This window comes from Aedes albopictus, chromosome 3 (genome assembly GCF_035046485.1).
Source record: "Aedes albopictus strain Foshan chromosome 3, AalbF5, whole genome shotgun sequence".
Classification (NCBI taxonomy): domain Eukaryota; kingdom Metazoa; phylum Arthropoda; class Insecta; order Diptera; family Culicidae; genus Aedes; species Aedes albopictus.
The window spans coordinates 177,678,383-177,697,285 of record NC_085138.1 but is presented as its reverse complement, the minus strand read 5'-3'; the positions used below and the strand labels follow the sequence as shown (position 1 = coordinate 177,697,285).

Sequence of the window (18,903 nt, the reverse complement as noted above, 5' to 3'; positions counted from 1 at the left end):
ACATAGGTGCGCGGATCAAGAAGGCGAGGGCTGCTTTTGCGAGTTTAAGAAATGTATGGAAAAACAACCAGATCAGCCGACGCACCAAAATCTGAATTCTGTGCTGCTATACACCGGTGAAACCTGGTGTGTATCAGTGGAGAACACTCAACGGCTGCAGGTCTTCATCAATAGATGCCTGTGATATATAATTCGTGCATGGTGGCTTCACAATTGGATCTCCCATGTGGAGCTTCATCGTCGATGTCATCAAAAGCCGATAGCGGCACAAATTCGGGAGCGAAAGTGGAGGTGGATTAGCCACACTCTACGCAGGGACGGAAACGAAATCTGCAAGCAAGCGGTAGATTGGAACCCAGCAGGACATCGCAGCAGAGGCAGACCCAGAGGCTCATGGCGGCGCAGCCTCAACAACGAAATGAAGGAAGTCGACAGAAATTTGACCTGGCCAAGGCGATGGCTGGCAATCACCCAGGATGGAAATCTCAATTCGGCCCTCTGCACCACCGTGGGTGCCCACACGCTCAGAAAGCCGTTCTGATTAACGTGAACAAACAAACGCAAATATAAGAACAAGCAAATATACACCGTGAACTGGAACTAGTTCCAGCTGTCAATATGAGCATTCTGGAAAACGTGAAATCTAGTTCACGGTGTACATTTCTTATTGTTGTTATCGTTGCTATGCATAGTTCCCGTTTGTTCCCGTTGCCGTGATTGGGAGCGCACATATATCGGAACGGATTTTTTTTGCGTGCAGGACTGAAAGTAGTGCGTTGTGTTTCGCTTAAACTGAGTTAGCCGTACCTACAGGGGATAGACAAAATGATCGGGACAGGCAAAATTTTCACTTTCCGAAAAATGTTCAATTAGCTGTAACTTTTCGAAAAGTGCACTAAATTTTTTTAAATTTTTACTGTGAGTTCCTCAACTAGTTGTGTATCAGTAGACAAAATTTGGAAAAGATCGGACAATTCTTCACGAAGTAATAAAGATTTTTGAAAAAGGTCAAATTATTCGATAGCCAACTTTGAGCTGTTATATCTCCGGATTCAATGAACCGAATGCTATGAAATTTTGACCATTTATGACTTATATAATGAACTATGAAAAACCATTGACTTAACTTAATATTCTTAACACGGAAGAAAATTATAACGATTAGATTATTTTTCTAATAAAATACCAAATTATCCAAAACATCAGCATCCTTTCATAATTCAAGATGCAAATTACAGTTCATTTAGTTTTCCTCTAATTGACTTATATATAAATGCGTTTTGAAGGAAAGTAACAAAATAACCGCCAATAAATTTAAAAAAGTAATGGTATGCATATTAAAAATAGACCAATTTACTGAAAAATCGTGAAAAAATTAAAATCGCTATAGCTTTTTCGCTTGTTAAAAATTTCAAGTTAAGTCAAATGTTTTCCAGAGTTCATTATATAAGTCATGAATGGTCAAAATTTCATTGCAATCGGTTCATTGAATCCGGAGATATAACAGCTCAAAGTTGGCTATCGGATAATTTTAACTTTTTCAAAGATCTTTATAACTTCGTGAAGAATTGTCCGATCTTTTCCAAATTTTGTCCACTGATACACAACTAGTTGAAGAACTTACAGTAAACATTTGAGAATATTTGATGCACTTTTCGAAAAGTTACAGCTAGTTGAACATTTTTTGGAAAGTGAAAATTTTGCCTGTCCCGATCATTTTGTCTATCCCCTGTAAATTGCCGTGAAAAATTTTCAAAATTCTCTCCTGGGAACACTTAGAAAACTCATGGATTTTTTTTTTGTCTGATGAGGAGACACCTTGCAGATGTACAAACCACAATATAGCATACAAAATAAACTGACGAAATGTTCATAACAATTTACAAACGTAATAAGAGCAGTGCTGCCAGCAACAGTAAGTAATTTAAGATGATATTTTTCGAAAACTAATTGTTTTTTTATGCAAGAACTATCCCTTTGAAGGGAATGGAAAAAATTTGGAAAGCGGAATGATTGTACGACATTTCCCCGAAAACCACTTCCCCGAATGAAGTTTCCCCGAAAGTTTTTCCCCGAATGTACAATTTCCCCGTAAAATGTTTCCCCGAATTACCGTTTCCCCGAAAAGAGTATTGCATATGTTATTTAACATTTACCCAATACACAACTGCGGCGATCTGGTCTTTGGGTCGAAGAACGCTTCACCAAAGTACGTCAGACCGAAGTACGTTAAGCCGAATGGGTTACTAAGCTGAAGTTCATAGAGTAGAATGGGTCAGTAGACCGTCTTCCAAATTTTCTTCATAAACGATGTAAAATTTGTTTTAAGTTCTAGAAGATGTTTGAGTCCCTTGAGTTTTTTTTTTGCATTCCTCGAATCTAGGGCATTATATGTATACTGGTCCCAGACAACCAGTAATCGTATAAGATGTTGCATAAGATGACAAAGTGGAGGCCAAATGCGGGCATGCCTCCATTTAGACGCATGTAAAATGTACGCATATCGCTTCCACTTTAACATCTTATTCAACATCTTAAACGATCATAGGTCGACTGGGGTATATACTTCCATGATTTTACAATATTCTTTTAACCGTTACCCTTTTCTCACATAGATAATTTCTTGATGTTTTTTTTATCTGTATTGACGAGATTTTTAGCCCTAGGCTAGTTCATCTCGGAACCCACGCTTTACTTCCCTTCCGAAGGAAGAACTCATATTTTGTGAGTTTGTCGGGAGTGGGATTCGAACCCAGGTCCTCAGCATGATAGTCAAGTGTTCTAACTATTACACCAGGCCCGCTTCTTGATGTTTATGTTATACTGTATACCACTGACTGTCCCAGTGTTCCATGACAGATTTAGGTTTTTCTTTGCTTTCAACTCAAGCGGACTGATGCCGGTCCGGCGTAATGACACTTTCAGCCTGATAAACTGCGACCTAGGGGGCAGCAGGGACGGATGTCCTGGGGCCTGACGCACCCCCCCGCTTGCGAGTCAGCCGCGTAGTTGCCGGCTAAGAATAGGACTACTAACCCCAATTCAAGGTGTCAAGCGACCCGTGCCGAGGAATGAGTGATCGAGGGGGTGAAAAAGATGCTCGATCTTTAACGGAACCTGTGGGGTACCTGGGCACCCCCCACAGTATGCTGTCCCTTACCACGTTAATGCAGAGCTCTGGCGTGGTGGACATTATTTCTCGTGCAACTCGTGGGAATAAGTATGAGCAAAAATCCAAAAACAAATAACTTAGGTGGAAGTAGTGGTGCGATCAACCCCTTCGCAAGAAGCGGGTTGATGCGGTCTCCAACAAGGAGAAGCGAGGAGTCAGGTGCTGGAAGCTGCTTACACAGCTCAAGCGTGGGAGCTCCTGTCCACTCCACGGCAAGCCAGCCGGCGGAGGTTATGGACGGAGCATGGTTGCTGAGGGCCATCAGCCAAGTAGCAGGAAAAGGACGGCCCGCATTGGAGGTAGCTGAGCAGCAGCTTGGCAAAATTATTGACTTCGCGACAACTAAGTCGAATATAAGCAAGGACCTGAAAACGGCCTTGCTTCGGCTTAGAGTGTCAATCGATGAGGCCAAGCAGGAGCACGCGGTCGCGTTGCTGGCTGCGGCAGCGGCGGAACCCGCAAAGGAGAAAGCGTCTAAGCTTACGCAAACGGAGGCCTTCTCCTTTGCGGGTAGTCCGAAGAGTGTGGAAGCGAATGCTCGTGACAAGCATTTGCAGAAGCGAGCGAGGCAGCCGTCAGGTGAGGAGCTGTCTGGCGGTGCCCGCAAGGCCAGGCGCATAATAACCCCGAAAGCCGGTGGTTATACCGGAAAGTCGGACCCCAGCCAGGGTTCCCGGAAAGCTGGGAAGGGTGGGCCTGAAAAGGCCGGCCCGTCCCGGAATTATGGGAACAAGGGGTTGCGACCAATGGTGGGCCCTCAGCAGCCACAGAGCAGGGCGATCCAAGGAGAGGACCCTCCTTGGACAAAGGTAGAGCGGAAGAGGAAAAAGAAGGTGAATCCGCAGGCAGAAGTGCAGGTCGCCAAGCCAAGGCGTAGGAAGGCAGGTGCCAGGCGCGAAAAAGGTGACGCTATCGTCATCAAGACCGAACAGTCGAAATACTCGGACGTCTTGAAGGCGATGAGGTGCGACGCCAAGCTTGAGGGTCTTGGAGCCGACGTACGCAGTATCAGACGTACTCGTACGGGCGAAATGATCCTGGAGCTTAAGCGCGAGAAGGATCACAAGGGCGCCGCCTACAAGAGGCTGGCAGAAGAGGTCCTTGGTGATGGAATGGAGGTGAGGGCTCTTACGCATGAGGCGACTCTGAAGGTCAAAGACCTAGACGAGATCACCGAAGCGGAAGAGCTCGTCACGGCACTGCGGCAACAGTGCGATGTTCAGGTGGCCGCCACAGCCGTCAGGCTGCGGAAGGGGCCAGCAGGGACACAGATAGCTCTGGTTCAGCTACCTGTGGCGGACGTTAAAAAGTCCGTTAAAGTAGGGCGGATAAAGGTGGGCTGGTGTGTATGTCACCTGACATTCCACGAGCCACCAGAGGTTTGCTTCAGGTGTCTGGAACCAGGACACAAGTCGTGGGACTGCAAAGGCCCCGACAGGCGCAAACTGTGTAGGCGATGCGGCGCTGAAGGTCATAAGGCCCAAAGCTGCACGAGTCCGCCCATCTGCATGATCTGTACCGGGAAAACCTCGAAAAACAGACATACGATGGGTGGTCTAGGGTTCCCGGCCTTTAAGAAAGCCGCAGTGAACAACAAATCACAGTGCAGGTAACGCAGCTGAACCTGAACCACTGTGATGCGGCTCAGCAACTGCTTTGTCAGGCGGTTTCTGAGTGGGAGACGGATATCGCCATCATTTCGGACCCATACCGAGTACCCGCCGGCAATGGCAACTGGGCCTCGGATGGGACCAGGAAAATGGCGGCGATATGGACGACGGGTAAATACCCCGTGCAGGAGTTGGTGTCTACTACCTATGAGGGCTTCGTGGTCGCCAAAGTAAACGGGGTCTTCTTCTGTAGCTGTTATGCGCCTCCGCGGTGGCCGATCGAGCGGTTCACGCAAATGCTGGACCGCTTAACGACCGTGCTAACAGGGCGAAGGCCGGTGGTAATAGCGGGTGACTTTAATGCCTGGGCTGTGGAATGGGGAAGCCGTTTCACGAACCAGCGGGGTCAGATCCTGCTAGAAACACTGGCCATCTTAGATGTCGACTTGGCTAACGTCGGTACCAAGAGTACCTATAGTCGAAATGGAGCGGAGTCAATTATTGACGTGACCTTTTGTAGTCCTGGCCTAACAAGTAGTCCGAACTGGAGAGTAGATGATGGCTACACTCACAGCGACCACCTGGCGGTTCGCTACAGTATCGACTACAACAACAGCAGACAGCGGATAGAAGAAGAGGCGGCTAGGCCAAGGCCAAGCCCTCGTAGGTGGAAGACATCATACTTCGACGAAGAGGTATTTAGGGAAGCGCTCCGCCGTGAGCGAAACTTACTCGGTTTAGACGGCGACGAGCTGGTAGCGGTGCTCTCACGTGCGTGTGATGCGACCATGCCTAGGCGAGTCCACCCTAGAAATGGGAGGCCACCGGCTTACTGGTGGACCGACGCGATTGCGGACCTGCGCCGCGCCTGCCTACGGGCTAGGCGGCGGATGCAGCGAACACGATCAGAGGAAGAGCGAAACGAACGGCGGGTGGTGTTCGCCGCTGCAAAAGCCGCGCTCAACACCGAGATAAGAGCAAGCAAAAAGGCCTGCTTTGAGGGTCTCTGTCAGAGTGCCAATACGAACCCGTGGAGTGATGCCTACAGGATCGTTATGGCCAAGACGAGAGGTGTGATGGCTCCTACAGAGCAATCTCCAGAGATGTTGGAGGGGATCATTGGAGGACTTTTTCCGCGTCATGATCCTTGTCCTTGGCCTCCTTTCGTAGGACAGCCGGGGACTGGGGCTGGCGATGAGGAAAGGGTCACCGATGTGGAACTTGCGGGGATAGCTAAGTCCCTTAGCGTAGGTAAGGCCCCAGGTCCGGACGGAGTTCCGAACCTGGCCTTAAAAGTAGCTATTGCAGAAGCTCCCGAGATGTTCAGGTCTGCTATGCAGAAATGCCTGGACGAGGGAGTTTTCCCAGAAGCTTGGAAAAGGCAGAGCCTGGTACTATTGCCAAAGGCGGGGAAACCACCCGGAGACCCGTCGGCATATAGACCAATATGCTTGATTGACACGGCGGGGAAGGTGCTCGAAAAGATCATCCTCAATAGAATGTTGAAGTTCACTGAGGGCGTAAATGGTCTTTCGAGCAACCAGTATGGCTTCCGGAAGGGGAGGTCCACCGTAGACGCTATCTTGTCGGTTACAAAAACCGCCGAGAAAGCACTCGAGCCTAAGAGGAGGGGAATTCGCTTCTGCGGGGTAGTGACTCTGGATGTAAGGAATGCATTTAATAGCGCCAGTTGGGCTGCTATTGCCGATGCGCTCCTGCGTCTGGGGATACCGGAGTACTTGTACAAGATTCTCGGAAGCTACTTCCAGAATCGCGTACTAGTTTACGACACGGAGGTGGGTCGGAAGTGCTTTCACATAACCTCAGGAGTCCCGCAAGGTTCCATCCTGGGTCCGGTGTTATGGAATGTCATGTACGACGAGGTGTTAAGGTTAGAGTACCCAGTGGGAGTGGTGATCGTTGGATTTGCCGACGATATTACGCTCGAAGTCTACGGTGAAACGATCGAGGAGGTGAAGTTGACTACCGACCACTCGATCAAGGTTGTGGAGGCGTGGATGCGGTCCAGAAAACTGGAGCTGGCTCAGCACAAGACAGAGGTGACGGTCGTGAATAACATGCAGTCGGCGCAGCAGACGGAGATCAGTGTAGGAGAGTGCACTATCCTGTCGAAGCGCTCTGTCAAGCACTTGGGCGTGATGATCGACGATAAGCTTACCTTCGGTAGCCACGTCGATTATGCCTGTAAAAGAGCCTCCACAGCTATTGCGGCACTGTCCCGGATGATGTCCAATAGCTCTGCGGTGTACGCCAGTAAGCGCAAGCTTCTGGCTAGTGTTGCTACGTCCATACTTAGGTATGGCGGCCCGGCGTGGGGTACCGCGCTAAGTACTGAATGCTACCGACGGAAGCTGGAAAGTACTTACAGGCTTATGTGTCTGAGGGTTGCAAGCGCGTACCGTACCGTGTCACACGACGCTCTCTGTGTCATTACTGGTATGGTGCCCATCAGCATTCTTATCAGTGAGGATATGGAGTGCTTCGAAATGCGCGGCACAAGAGGCGTACGCAAGACTGTCAGGATGGCCTCTATGGTCAAATGGCAGCGCGCGTGGGACAGTTCCACCAAAGGAAGGTGGACCCATAGGTTGATACCGAGGGTAGATAGTTGGATTAATAGGCGCCATGGGGAAGTTTCATTCCACCTGACACAGGTCCTTACAGGTCATGGTTGCTTCCGACAGTATCTACACCGTTTCGGGCATGCGGATTCTCCCGAATGCCCAGTGTGCAATGGTTTAGAGGAAACGGCGGAACACGTTTTGTTCGTGTGCCCGCGTTTTCGCACTATGCGTGACCGCATGCTTGCCACATGCGGGGAGGACACAACTCCGGACAACTTGGTCCAGAGAATGTGTAGGGATGAGATTAGCTGGAATGCCGTTTCAACGGCTATCACCCATATCGTCTGGGAGCTACAAAGGAGGTGGCGCGTGGACTCGGAGAATGGCTAGTCCAGATGCAGTACAAGAGGTGGTCCAGGGGTTCGAAGTCGGCTTCGTAGGTCATACCGGTGCCCTGCGGTCGAGATCGACCCTTACAGCGATTAAGTGGCCGCGGAGAGGAAGTCCCGGTAGCGGTGCTGTCGTGGCGTCAGTCTACTGGGTTGGATCTGAGCCCGCGGTTGGAAAGGGGTCCCCGGCAAGGGTCGGGGTAGGTGAGACCCTGCTGTCTGCAACCTACGGATGCATCTGATAAGGCCTGAAGGGTAGTGATACCCTTGCCTTCAGCAGGTCAGATCGGGTTGCATGTGGGCATCAGTTCTTGATGTCCGCTCAGCAGTAGGGCGCGGGCGGGGTTGACCCTGCCCGCCTTCCGAGGACAAAGGGAGTGGCGAGGACCACTCGGGAAACTGGCTAAGCGCCAGCAGGCTACCGTGATGGACTCTCCAAAGCGAGTCATCGATGTTCGTTGCTGCTAGGCTACGGCAGCTAACCTTGAGGGTGCGATATGCACTAGCCCCTCTCTGAAGCAATACCTTCTTGGTGGTTCCGGAGAGACGTAGGGTTTGGCGACCATAGGAATGTGTTTTAGTGGGTCGAGGAGAGAGTAGTCCTGGCTTCTACCGGCATTGTAGAAGACGGCCTCAACCCCACACTACCCTAACCTTCCTGTTAGGGTGTCTGATGAGCAGATTTATCCCCCTATGGTTTAGAAGGAAAAAAAAAAAACTGCTACCTAACGTACTTCGGCCTGACATACTTCTGCCTAAAGATCCATCGTCTTTTTGGCTCGATTGATAACCTTTCATTTAATAAAATTTTCCTTCTTTCAAATATAGTCTGTTCTTTCAAGTTGAACTGCTCAATTTATAATCAGTAATTTGACTACTGCTATATTAATTTATTTTTATTTTTTTTGTGACAAACTGTTCGAGTATCTATAGGCGTTATAGTAGCAATCTTCATCAAAGATTCTCCCTTCTTCCATCATATACTGTTCTTTTAAAATATTGTCGGCTACTAATATGTTCTGTAGAAATGTCAATTCCAAATGCTACTTCGGTTATGATTGATCAATTGATTTATAAAAAATGAAGAGTGCTTAGCTTCAAATTTATTTGTCAAACAAATTGAGTTCCATTGACTTTTCTTTTTAATGCCTGTTAATACACATTAAAATTGTGCTCATAGACTTCCTTCAAAAGCAAGAATACTTTAAGACTTAAAGTTTAAGTTTTCTGGATCATGTGATTTACAATGGCAATGAACTTTAGCAGATTACTACAACAATCACGATGACTCGTTTTAAAGGTATTATACGTTTAAAGGGCGTTTTCATCGATTGAATATTTAAAAATAAATATAAAGAACAGCCTATGAATAAAAGAAGGGAAAATTATGATAAGCGTGTTCTTAGTTGAGTGCCATATTATTTTCAATCAGTACAGCAGAAAAGAACGACCCATATTCAGAAGAAGAGCAAATCTCATTGAAGCATCATGAAGAACATGATATCTCGAAAAATTCATGATAAGAGGTAATGCTCAATATCAATGAAGTGTGAAAGTTTCCATGATCTTGATATCTTTCTAAAGACTACACATCGGCACACTTTGTACTCAGGCTAACTTTTCGCTATTTCGTTTCAATGACTAGTTCAGACTATCGAATTAATCAAGCAAACGATTAGAAACCAGTACCAAAAATAGTATTATAAATATTTCGGGGAAAAGGTTCATTCGGGGAAACGGTTCGTTCGGTGAATCGTTTTTCGGGGAAATAACTTTCGGGGAACTGGTTTTCGAGGAAATGTCGTACAATCAGCGGAATATTTTTTTTAAATAACTTCGTAAATAGGGTGACAAAGGGTATTATCGGCAGGTTTGTTCTCTTCGTCATGGGGGGTTTTTGTGGTCCAATTTGCCTGAAATTTGGGCATATAACTCAGCTTGCTTGGGAAGGATTTGAGGCCAACTTTGAGATCAGCAGGTTTCAAAAAACCCCCCATGACGAAGAGAACAAAACGGCCGAAAATACGTAAGTTCCCCCACTTCGGATTTCGCTCAAATGCTCATGATCCTGAAAAAAAAAAATAAAAGCCAGATTGCCTCTCCTCTCTCCTCTTCTTGGCGTAACGTCCTCCTGGGACAAAGCCTGCTTCTCAGCTTAGTGTTCTATGAGCACTTCCACAGTTATTAACTGAGAGCTTCCTCTGCCAATGACCATTTTGCATGTGTATATCGTGTGGCAGGCACGAAGATACTCTATGCCCAAGGAAGTCAAGGAAATTTTCTTTACGAAAAGATCCTGGACCGACCGGGAATCGAACCCGTCACCCTCAAGCATGGTCCTGCTGAATACCCGTGCTTTTACCGCCTCGGCTATATGGGCCCTAGCCAGATTGCCTATTTAATTCAAATAATGTTGTACTCATATATAATAACATATATGTAGTTAATCTATCTATATATATCCCTTTCGTGACGAACCAGCACAATTGTGCTGTTAAGCGGTAACTGTTTTGCATAATTTTTTCATCTGTTTAGACTTTGTTTCATGTGACGTAAACTGTTTCAATAATTCAGCCATTACTTATACTTGAATGTGTGCAAACAAACTTTTGTTTACGTTGCCTGTGAAATTTACCACAACAAAGTAAACAAAAAGTGGGCAAAAACCGCAAAACATGAAAAAGTTTTATCTGTCGCATATTTTTTATTTCCAATTTATCTAGGTAGTCAAAGTTAGAAATCGAAAGATAAAGAATAGTTCTTTCAAATAAGGAAAAATAATTGTTGATTTTTTTGGGAAATGTCAGAGTTTAGGAGAGCCAAAGTTGAGCAATTTGTAGGGAAATTTCACTTCTTTGAGCTCCGTCTCGAAAGGGATATATCTATCTATATAAAAATGTAGTGGCATACGTGGGACCGCGCATAACTTACGAAATGAGAGTCCGATTTGGGTAGTCTTAGTTTTGTTCTGTTAGTTTTCACCCAAGGAAGATTTATGGAAAAATTGAGCGTTTTTTTTTTTTTTTTTTAGAGAGACTTTACCATACTCGGCATTCGTCTCATTGAGTGTTTTTGAAAATTGGGTTTTCATACATTTTGAACGGGGACTTGGGGTTGGCTAGGAACTTGAAACGTCAAAAAACGCAGTGGGCAAGACAAAGTTTGCCGAGGACAGCTAGGATATATATCTCTCTCTCTCTCTCTCTTCTTGGCGTAACGTCCTCATTGGGACAAAGCCTGCTTCTCAGCTTAGTGTTCTATGAGCACTTCCACAGTTATTAACTGAGAGCTTCCTCTGCCAATGACCATTTTGCATGCGTATATCGTGTGGCAGGCACGAAGATACTCTATGCCCAAGGAAGTCAAGGAAATTTCCTTTACGAAAAGATCCTGGACCGACCGGGAATCGAACCCGTCACCCTCAGCATGGTCATGCTGAATACCCGTGCGTTTACCGCCTCGGCTATATGGGCCCTATCTATATATATAAAAATGAATTTCTGTCTGTCTGTCTGTCTGTCTTTCTGACCGCTATTGAATCGGAAACTACTGGACCGATCGGTGTGAAATTTTGTATGTGGGTGCTGTCGGGGCCGGGGAAGGTTCTTAGCTTGGTGTGAGATCTCTCCGGTCTCTGGAACGGGGGGCTCCCATACAAATGACCTTGCGAGGAACGCCCCTATCGAGCTGCACGTCAAAAAAAAAAAACACAGTAGGCAGGCAGTACGACGTTTGCCGGGACAGCTAGTATATTCATAAAAAAAACGAAATCTGAAAAAAAAACACATTCACAGTTGCAAATTTTTACACTTTTAAAATAAGTTTTCCTAAAAAAAATTTTTGAATAAATGATTTTCTCTAAATAACGCGTACAGGAGGAAAACATATCTTTAAACAGTCCAAATTATCCCGCTGAAAATCTATCTGCAGTTCAAAAAGACATGAACACGGGCGGAGGTTTGTGTAAGACATTTGTTGAGAATTGATTCATTTCATAAGAACATGTTTTTTTAACTTTGAAATATTTGGTTTTCATACTGATGGTTATTCAATTTTAATTGGGTTAAGTGTGAGCAAAATAACAGCAACACACGCCGATTGACGTATTTGATAGGGAATCGAATTGGTATTCCCTTTCTCAAGAATATACTGGAAGACACTACATCTGGCACCCCTGTACATAGTAGCCGCCTCCATTCCACTCGGTCCATGGCTGCTTGTCTCCAGTTCCGCACTCTGCGTAGGGTCCGCAGATCGTCCTCCACTTGGTCGACCCACCTAGCTCGCTGCGCTCCACGTCTTCTTGTACCGGTCGGATGACTCTCGAGAACCATTATAGACGGGTTGCTATCCGACATCCTGATGACGTGACCCGCCCACCGTAGCCTCCCGATTTTCGCGGTATGGACGATGGTTTGTTCTCTCAGCAGCTGATGCAGCTCGTGGTTCATTCGCCTTCTCCAAGTCCCGTCTTCCATCTGCACTCCGCCGTAGATGGTACGCAACACCTTCCGTTCGAAAACTCCAAGAGCGCGTTGGTCCTCTGCACGTAGGGTCCATGTTTCGTGCACATAGAGGACGACCGGTCTAATCAGCGTTTTGTAGATGGTTAACTTCGTGGTACGGCGAACTTTATTCGATCGTAGAGTTCTGCGGAGTCCAAAGTAAGAACGATTTCCTGCCACAATGCGCCTCTGAATTTCTCTGCTGGTGTCGTTGTCGTCGGTCACCAGTGAGCCCAAGTACACGAATTCTTCAACCGCCTCGATTTCATCACCGTCGATATGAATTCGGGGTGGCGGGCGCGGTGATTCCTCCCTGGAGCCCTTTGCCATCATGTACTTTGTCTTCGACACATTAATGACTAATCCGATTCGCCTGGCTTCCCTCTTTAGTCGGATGTACGTTTCCGCCATCGTCTCAAATTTAGAGCAACAATATCAATATCATCGGCGAAACCAAGCAGCTGAACGGACTTTGTGAAAATCGTCCCACTCGTGTTTATCCCCGCTCTTCTTATTACACCCTCCAAAGCAATGTTGAACAGCAAGCACGAAAGACCATCACCTTGCCGTAACCCTCTGCGAGATTCGAAGGGACTCGAGAGTGTCCCTGATACTCGAACTACGCACATCACTCGATCCATCGTCGCCTTGATCAACCGTATCAGTTTATCCGGGAATCCGTATTCGTGCATAATCAGCCATAGCTGTTCTCGATCGATTGTATCATACGCCGATTTGAAATCGATGAACAAGTGATGTGTGGGCACGTTGTATTCGCGGCATTTCTGCAACACCTGGCGGATGGCAAATGTCTGGTCCGTTGTAGCGCGTTCACCCATAAATCCAGCCTGATATTGCCCCACGAACTCTCTTGCAATCGGTGATAGACGGCGGCATAAAATTTGAGAGAGTATCTTGTAGGCAGCGCTCAGTAGTGTGATCGCGCGGTAGTTCCCGCAATCCAACTTGTCGCCCTTTTTGTAGATGGGACACACGATACCTTCCATCCATTCCTCCGGTAATACTTCCTCCTCCCAAATCTTGGTAATGACCCAGTGTAGTGCTCTCACCAGTGCTTCTCCACCGTATTTTAGAAGCTCGCTTGGTAGTTGATCTGCTCCAGCGGCTTTGTTGTTTTTCAACCGGCCAACCTCCTCCTCAATCTCTTGAAGGTCAGGGCCCGGAAGTCTTTCGTCCTGTGCACATACTCCGAGATCTGTTACCACGCCACCTTCGGTACTTGCAACGTCGCCATTGAGGTGCTCATCGTAATGCTGCCGCCACCTCTCGACCACCTCACGCTTGCTCGTGAGAATATTCCCGTGATTATCCCGACACATGTCGGCTTGTGGCACAAAGCCTCTGCGCGAGCGGTTCAGCTTCTCGTAGAACTTTCGTGTGTCCTTAGCGCGGTACAGCTCTTCCATCGCTTCGCGATCTCGTTCTTCCTGCTGGCGCTTCTTCATCCGGAAGACTGAGTTCTGCCTGTTCCGCGCCTGTTTGTAACGTGCCTAATTCGATCTCGTACGGTGTTACAGCATTCTCGCCCATGCTGCATTCTTCTCGTTTTTCAACTGTTCACATTCGCCGTCGTACCAGTCGTTTCTGTGATTCGGAGTCGCGAAGTCTAGTGCTGTAGCCGAGGTACTACCTATGGCGGATCGGATGTCCCTCCAGCCATCTTCAAGTGTAGCTGCGCCAAGCTGCTCTTCCGTAGGTAGGGCCACTGCTAACTGCTGCGCGTAGTCTTGAGCCACTTCTACGTTACGAATTCGCTCGATGTTGAGCCGCGGCGTTCGACTTCGACGCGTGGTGATAACTGTCGGAAGTTTTGAGCGCATGCATACAGCGACTAAGTAGTGATCCGAATCTATATTCGCACTGCGGTATGTGCGGACGTTGGTTATATCTGAGAAGAATTTACCGTCGATTAGAACGTGGTCGATTTGGTTTTCTGTTTGATGGTCGGGTGATCTCCAGGTGGCTTTGTGGATATCTTTGCGGGGAAGAAGGTGCTTCGGACTACCATACCACGGGAGGCTGCAAAGTTTACGCATCGCTGGCCGTTATCATTCGATACGGCGTGCAGGCTGTTTCGCCCGATTACCGGTCTGTACATTTCCTCCCTTCCTACCTGCGCGTTCGCTGACAACGATTTTCACGTCACGCGGCGAGCAACCATCGTATGTTGGCTCTAACTGCGCGTTGAACGCTTCTTTCTCGTCATCGGGTCTCCCTTCGTTTGGGCAGTGGACGTTGATGATGCTGTAGTTGAAGAAACGGCTCTTAACTCTCAACATGCACATCCTTGCGTTGGTCGGCTGCCACCCGATCACACGTTGTCGCATCTTGCCCAACACTATAAATCCTGTTCCCAGTTCATTGGTGGTGCCACAGCTTTGGTAGAAGGTAGCCGCTCGATGCCCGCTTTTCCACACTTTCTGTCCAGTCCAACAAAGTTCCTGCAACGCCACGATGTCGAAGTTGCGGGGATGTAGTTCGTCGTAGATTATCCTGTCACATCCTGCGAAACCTAATGACTTGTAATTCCATGTTCCAAGTTTCCAATCGTAGTCCTTATTTCGTCGCGTGGGTCTTTGCCGATTGTATCGAGTCGTATTTTCTCCTATGTTATTCGCAATGGGGATTTTTACGGGTGGCTTATTGGGCCTACGCCAACACTCCTGTCTCGCCGGAGGGCCATCGTGCCAGTTCTGTTTAACGTCCCAAACAACACTGGGACGACCACGCTGATGGGGCTACCACCTTGGATCTAGCTGGGCGTGGTGCAGCGTTTCTTACTCAGCCGCTGGATGCCAGAACAGACGCTGTTTGAGCCGCACCTCCTTGGTGAACAGACACTCGGATCGTACCTCCTCAATCTAGCTGAAGTCAGAAGGACAACAGTGCCTAGGCTGCACTACCAGCTAAGCACACAACTCTTAGCTGGCGGTCTTTGTCATCGCTTGACCCGTGGAAGCATGAGGTAGGAACTTGTGAGGACCAGAGCTATATTGGACGCTCTCCTTATCGACTCACCGTTTTGCAGCCCAAAAAGAGGATAGCACCAGTGGATGACCAATCGATCAACTTATCCGCTTGGTGCGATGTTTGGTTCCTCAGATGTGTGCTTCTGAAAAGGTGTGGCTTCGTTCTCTTATCACCTTAACATATTTGGCATTTATTCTGCCAAAGACATACCAATCTCAATTTTTTTCACCGATTAATACTGTTAATTAATCAATAGAATCATTCCAACGCAATTCAGGAAGCTGGGACCTACGTTGGTAACTCAATTAAGTTGATGGAAAATTGATAACCGAACGTAGATGATTTGCGGTTTCTTTCACTTGCAGTCAACCGAACTCGACAAACACCACCACTACCTGCCAATGTGTGGCTTGTTTTGAGGTCAACGCATCAGGGTACAGTGGCAATACGCGTCCAGCTGTCGAACAAACAGTGCAAAAATGATGGTTCAGAGCACAAGTTGAAACATGAAGTAAAAAATGAACTGAAACTCACTGAATGGTCTTCAATATTCATGAATGTATTGAGAACAACGAGCCGAGCCGAGGTCCGCGGGCGTTCGGTTGACACAATAATTAAAAATAAAATAAATTAGCCAGGAGCAGCCGGGGGAGGATGGTCCCCGGTACTGGCCCGTGCAGGTTGTATATTTGAATTTAATGCTCTATTGCACTTTTATTGTTCAGCAATTTCAGTTCAAGCGTGGCTCGTTAGGGTCTATTCATACAAACTGAACAATAACTAACCGCATCTTGGCACAAAAAGTAAGCTGATTGAAGCCGGTTGGACAGGAGGATGCGTTGCAAAAGACCGAACCAATAACTAATTTAACACACATGATAAGTTTTTAAATTGATTTTTGTTTTGAAAGTACTGCATCTGAATATAGACATTTTTTTACATTTCATTGCAATATTCCAATGACTACTGAAATAATTATAATTGAAAGACACATAATTTAAATAAATTAATAAATTGATAGATGAGTTCGTAAAAATAAAGCCATCTGGTGAGGTTCAAACTCATGACCCGTATTCGCTGAATCCACATATTAACCAACTAAGTCACAGACTAGATGGAAATTCTGCGAAATAGAAAGCCAAACAAACACCAAGCCCATGAACACTCATTTTTTTTTCAAATCTCTCTCAGTTTTTCTCTCTTTCACCTTAGATGTCAATCTGCCAACACGCTGTCCTTTTTAATTTCAACTTCTTCTATGGCTTAGTTAGTCAACATGCTGCTCCAGTGCATTCGGAATCGTGGATTTTAAAATCCACTGGAACGTAATTTTCTCAAATCCATCTTCCAATTTGTCAATTGATCAACACTGTAACAAGCAATAGGCAACGAACGTATACATTATTACCACTGTTGATTTATTCTGTAAAAATAATGATGACTTGTTAAAAACAGTTTTCTTTGAAAAACAAAATAATAAATAATGAAATACTTGTTATCACGTGTTTAAATTATATTCCAACAAAAAATAAGAAAGCTAAAGGCATTATCACCAACAACGTGTTAATCCGAGTTTTTGCTTCTTGGTATCGTTACCGCTTGAGCATCCTTATCCTGTCTAATCTTATTGTTTTTCTTCCCGAAGGAATGGAACGACTACAAGCTCAAATGGAATCCAGATGACTACGGTGGGGTGGACCAGCTCCACGTACCATCGGAACACATTTGGCTGCCAGATATTGTACTGTATAATAAGTGAGTATTTGCACCTGTTTGGTTCCCATTCACCACCATCGGTTATAGGTACCTGTGTATTTTGCCACGTGCGCCAATCTCCAGCTGCCAGAGGGTGGTGGTGATTTCCACTATCCGGAGAGCCCGTCAAGCACCATATTGATTTTAATGAAATCGGTCACGAACAAAGCTGAATCCCATCTAATTTTAATGTTTGTTCGATCTTTTCCTTCTCTGCCCATGCTTTCCCTGTCCGTCGAAAATTTCAACCCGGACCACGACGACGCCACAGTGCGGATGGAAACTATGAGGTGACAATAATGACAAAAGCAATTTTACATCATACGGGTAAAGTAGTATGGAAACCACCTGCCATTTATAAATCATTTTGTGAGATCGATGTTGAGTACTTTCCATTTGACGAGCAAACATGTTTTATGAAATTCGGATCCTGGACGTACGATGGATACCTGGTGAGTAAACGAGGCCTAAGTGGTTTTGTGGGATGTGAAAGCGTTAAACCAAAGTAATGAGAAATTGTGGGTTGTGATGATTGGTTATGAAAATGCAACAGGTTTCATTATGATTAGAGCTCTGTGCATATTTTTCGATGACATCATTATATTTTTGTTAAATGTTCACATTGCTTGAGTAAGTTTCACTTAGTCTTTTTCTTCCACCTTTTTCTACTTTACTACTAGCAAAAGATTATGACTAAAATTGTATCAAAACGTAAATTTTTTGTAAAAACAAATCGCAAGACAGAATAATGTTCGATTGCCAATGGATAAGTTTTAATAACGATCGAAAATTATACGACGCGATTAGTACATATATTTTAGAATAACTTCCTTTAACCAACCTGATAAAGTGAGTTTATTTGTCATCTTTTTGACAGACTTACTTCTAGTAGAATTCCTAAACGCATTTCTAGTGAACTATCAACAGAGCTTAAACAGATTCGTCTTCTTTTGAGGATCTTTTGGGTTTTTAAGGAGTACGTCATTTCGCGAAACCCACGTGTTTTTGTTTTTGGCGGGAGCATATTTTCTTTTGTTTTGCCTTGTGATTGTCACTGCGGCTGTAAGCCTTGCGAGCGTACGACCGCCGCCGGACTCTAATAAAAAATAAGCGCAACAATTAGCCTGTGCATGCCGGCAGGATCGACATACGAATGACACTAATGAGTGGAGCTTTTTTTTTTTGTCGACCATTAAAGCTTTCAACAGCGATCGACATTCGATGAGAAAATCTTATTGGAATCTAACTGGAATCGTAAACAACAGCTTTTCCCATTAAACCCTCATTGACTGAAATTCAATTCAACCGTTATTTCAATTTTCAGGTTATAATATCTCACAAATCGCAAAAATCGCAACCTGAAATTTTTAGCAAATACACATCAAGAGGTATATTTTGGTGTTTTTTTTTTAATATTTGATCTCTTATAATAGTATTAGTAAACGTGGTGCCTCTCTAAATTTTCGACACTATGGTTGCCTAGTATTGATGTGTATTTAATAAAAAAAAAATCAGTTTGCAATTTCTTTTTGCGTATTGTGAGATATATAATCTGAAATTACACCATTTATTCGATTTTTTAATTTTTTTTCTTCATTTTCTAATTTCTTCTTCGTTTCTCGTAAAAACACCAAAATAATCTCAAAAACTGATTTTTGACTACTGAATTTTTCTTTTTAAAATAACTAAAAATTAAAACAAAACAGTAGGCTGTGGAATTTTGACGTCTACGAAAGTGTTGTTTATTTTGTTAAAATGAACAATTTTGCCGAAGACGTGAAGTCTCTAGGACGTAAATCTAAAAAGCTAGATGGTGGCGCACCCTATGCGGATTAGTTACGAATTGCAAATTTCTTCACAATTGGCTTCTATAGCGGTGTTGAGATAATTCCATAT

General features: G+C 45.4%; 1 protein-coding gene across 2 annotated transcripts in view; it reads left to right on the top strand.

The window, feature by feature from the left end:
• LOC109403328 (acetylcholine receptor subunit alpha-like 1) overlaps window positions 1-18,903 on the top strand; it is a 227,061-nt gene that overhangs the window by 184,669 nt on the left and 23,489 nt on the right. For both annotated transcript variants that reach the window (XM_019676136.3, XM_029862719.2), the window contains exons 5-6: window positions 16,898-17,007; window positions 17,279-17,459. In XM_019676136.3, the coding sequence (XP_019531681.1) occupies window positions 16,898-17,007; window positions 17,279-17,459 (291 nt within the window). The remainder of the gene's footprint in view (window positions 1-16,897; window positions 17,008-17,278; window positions 17,460-18,903) is intronic.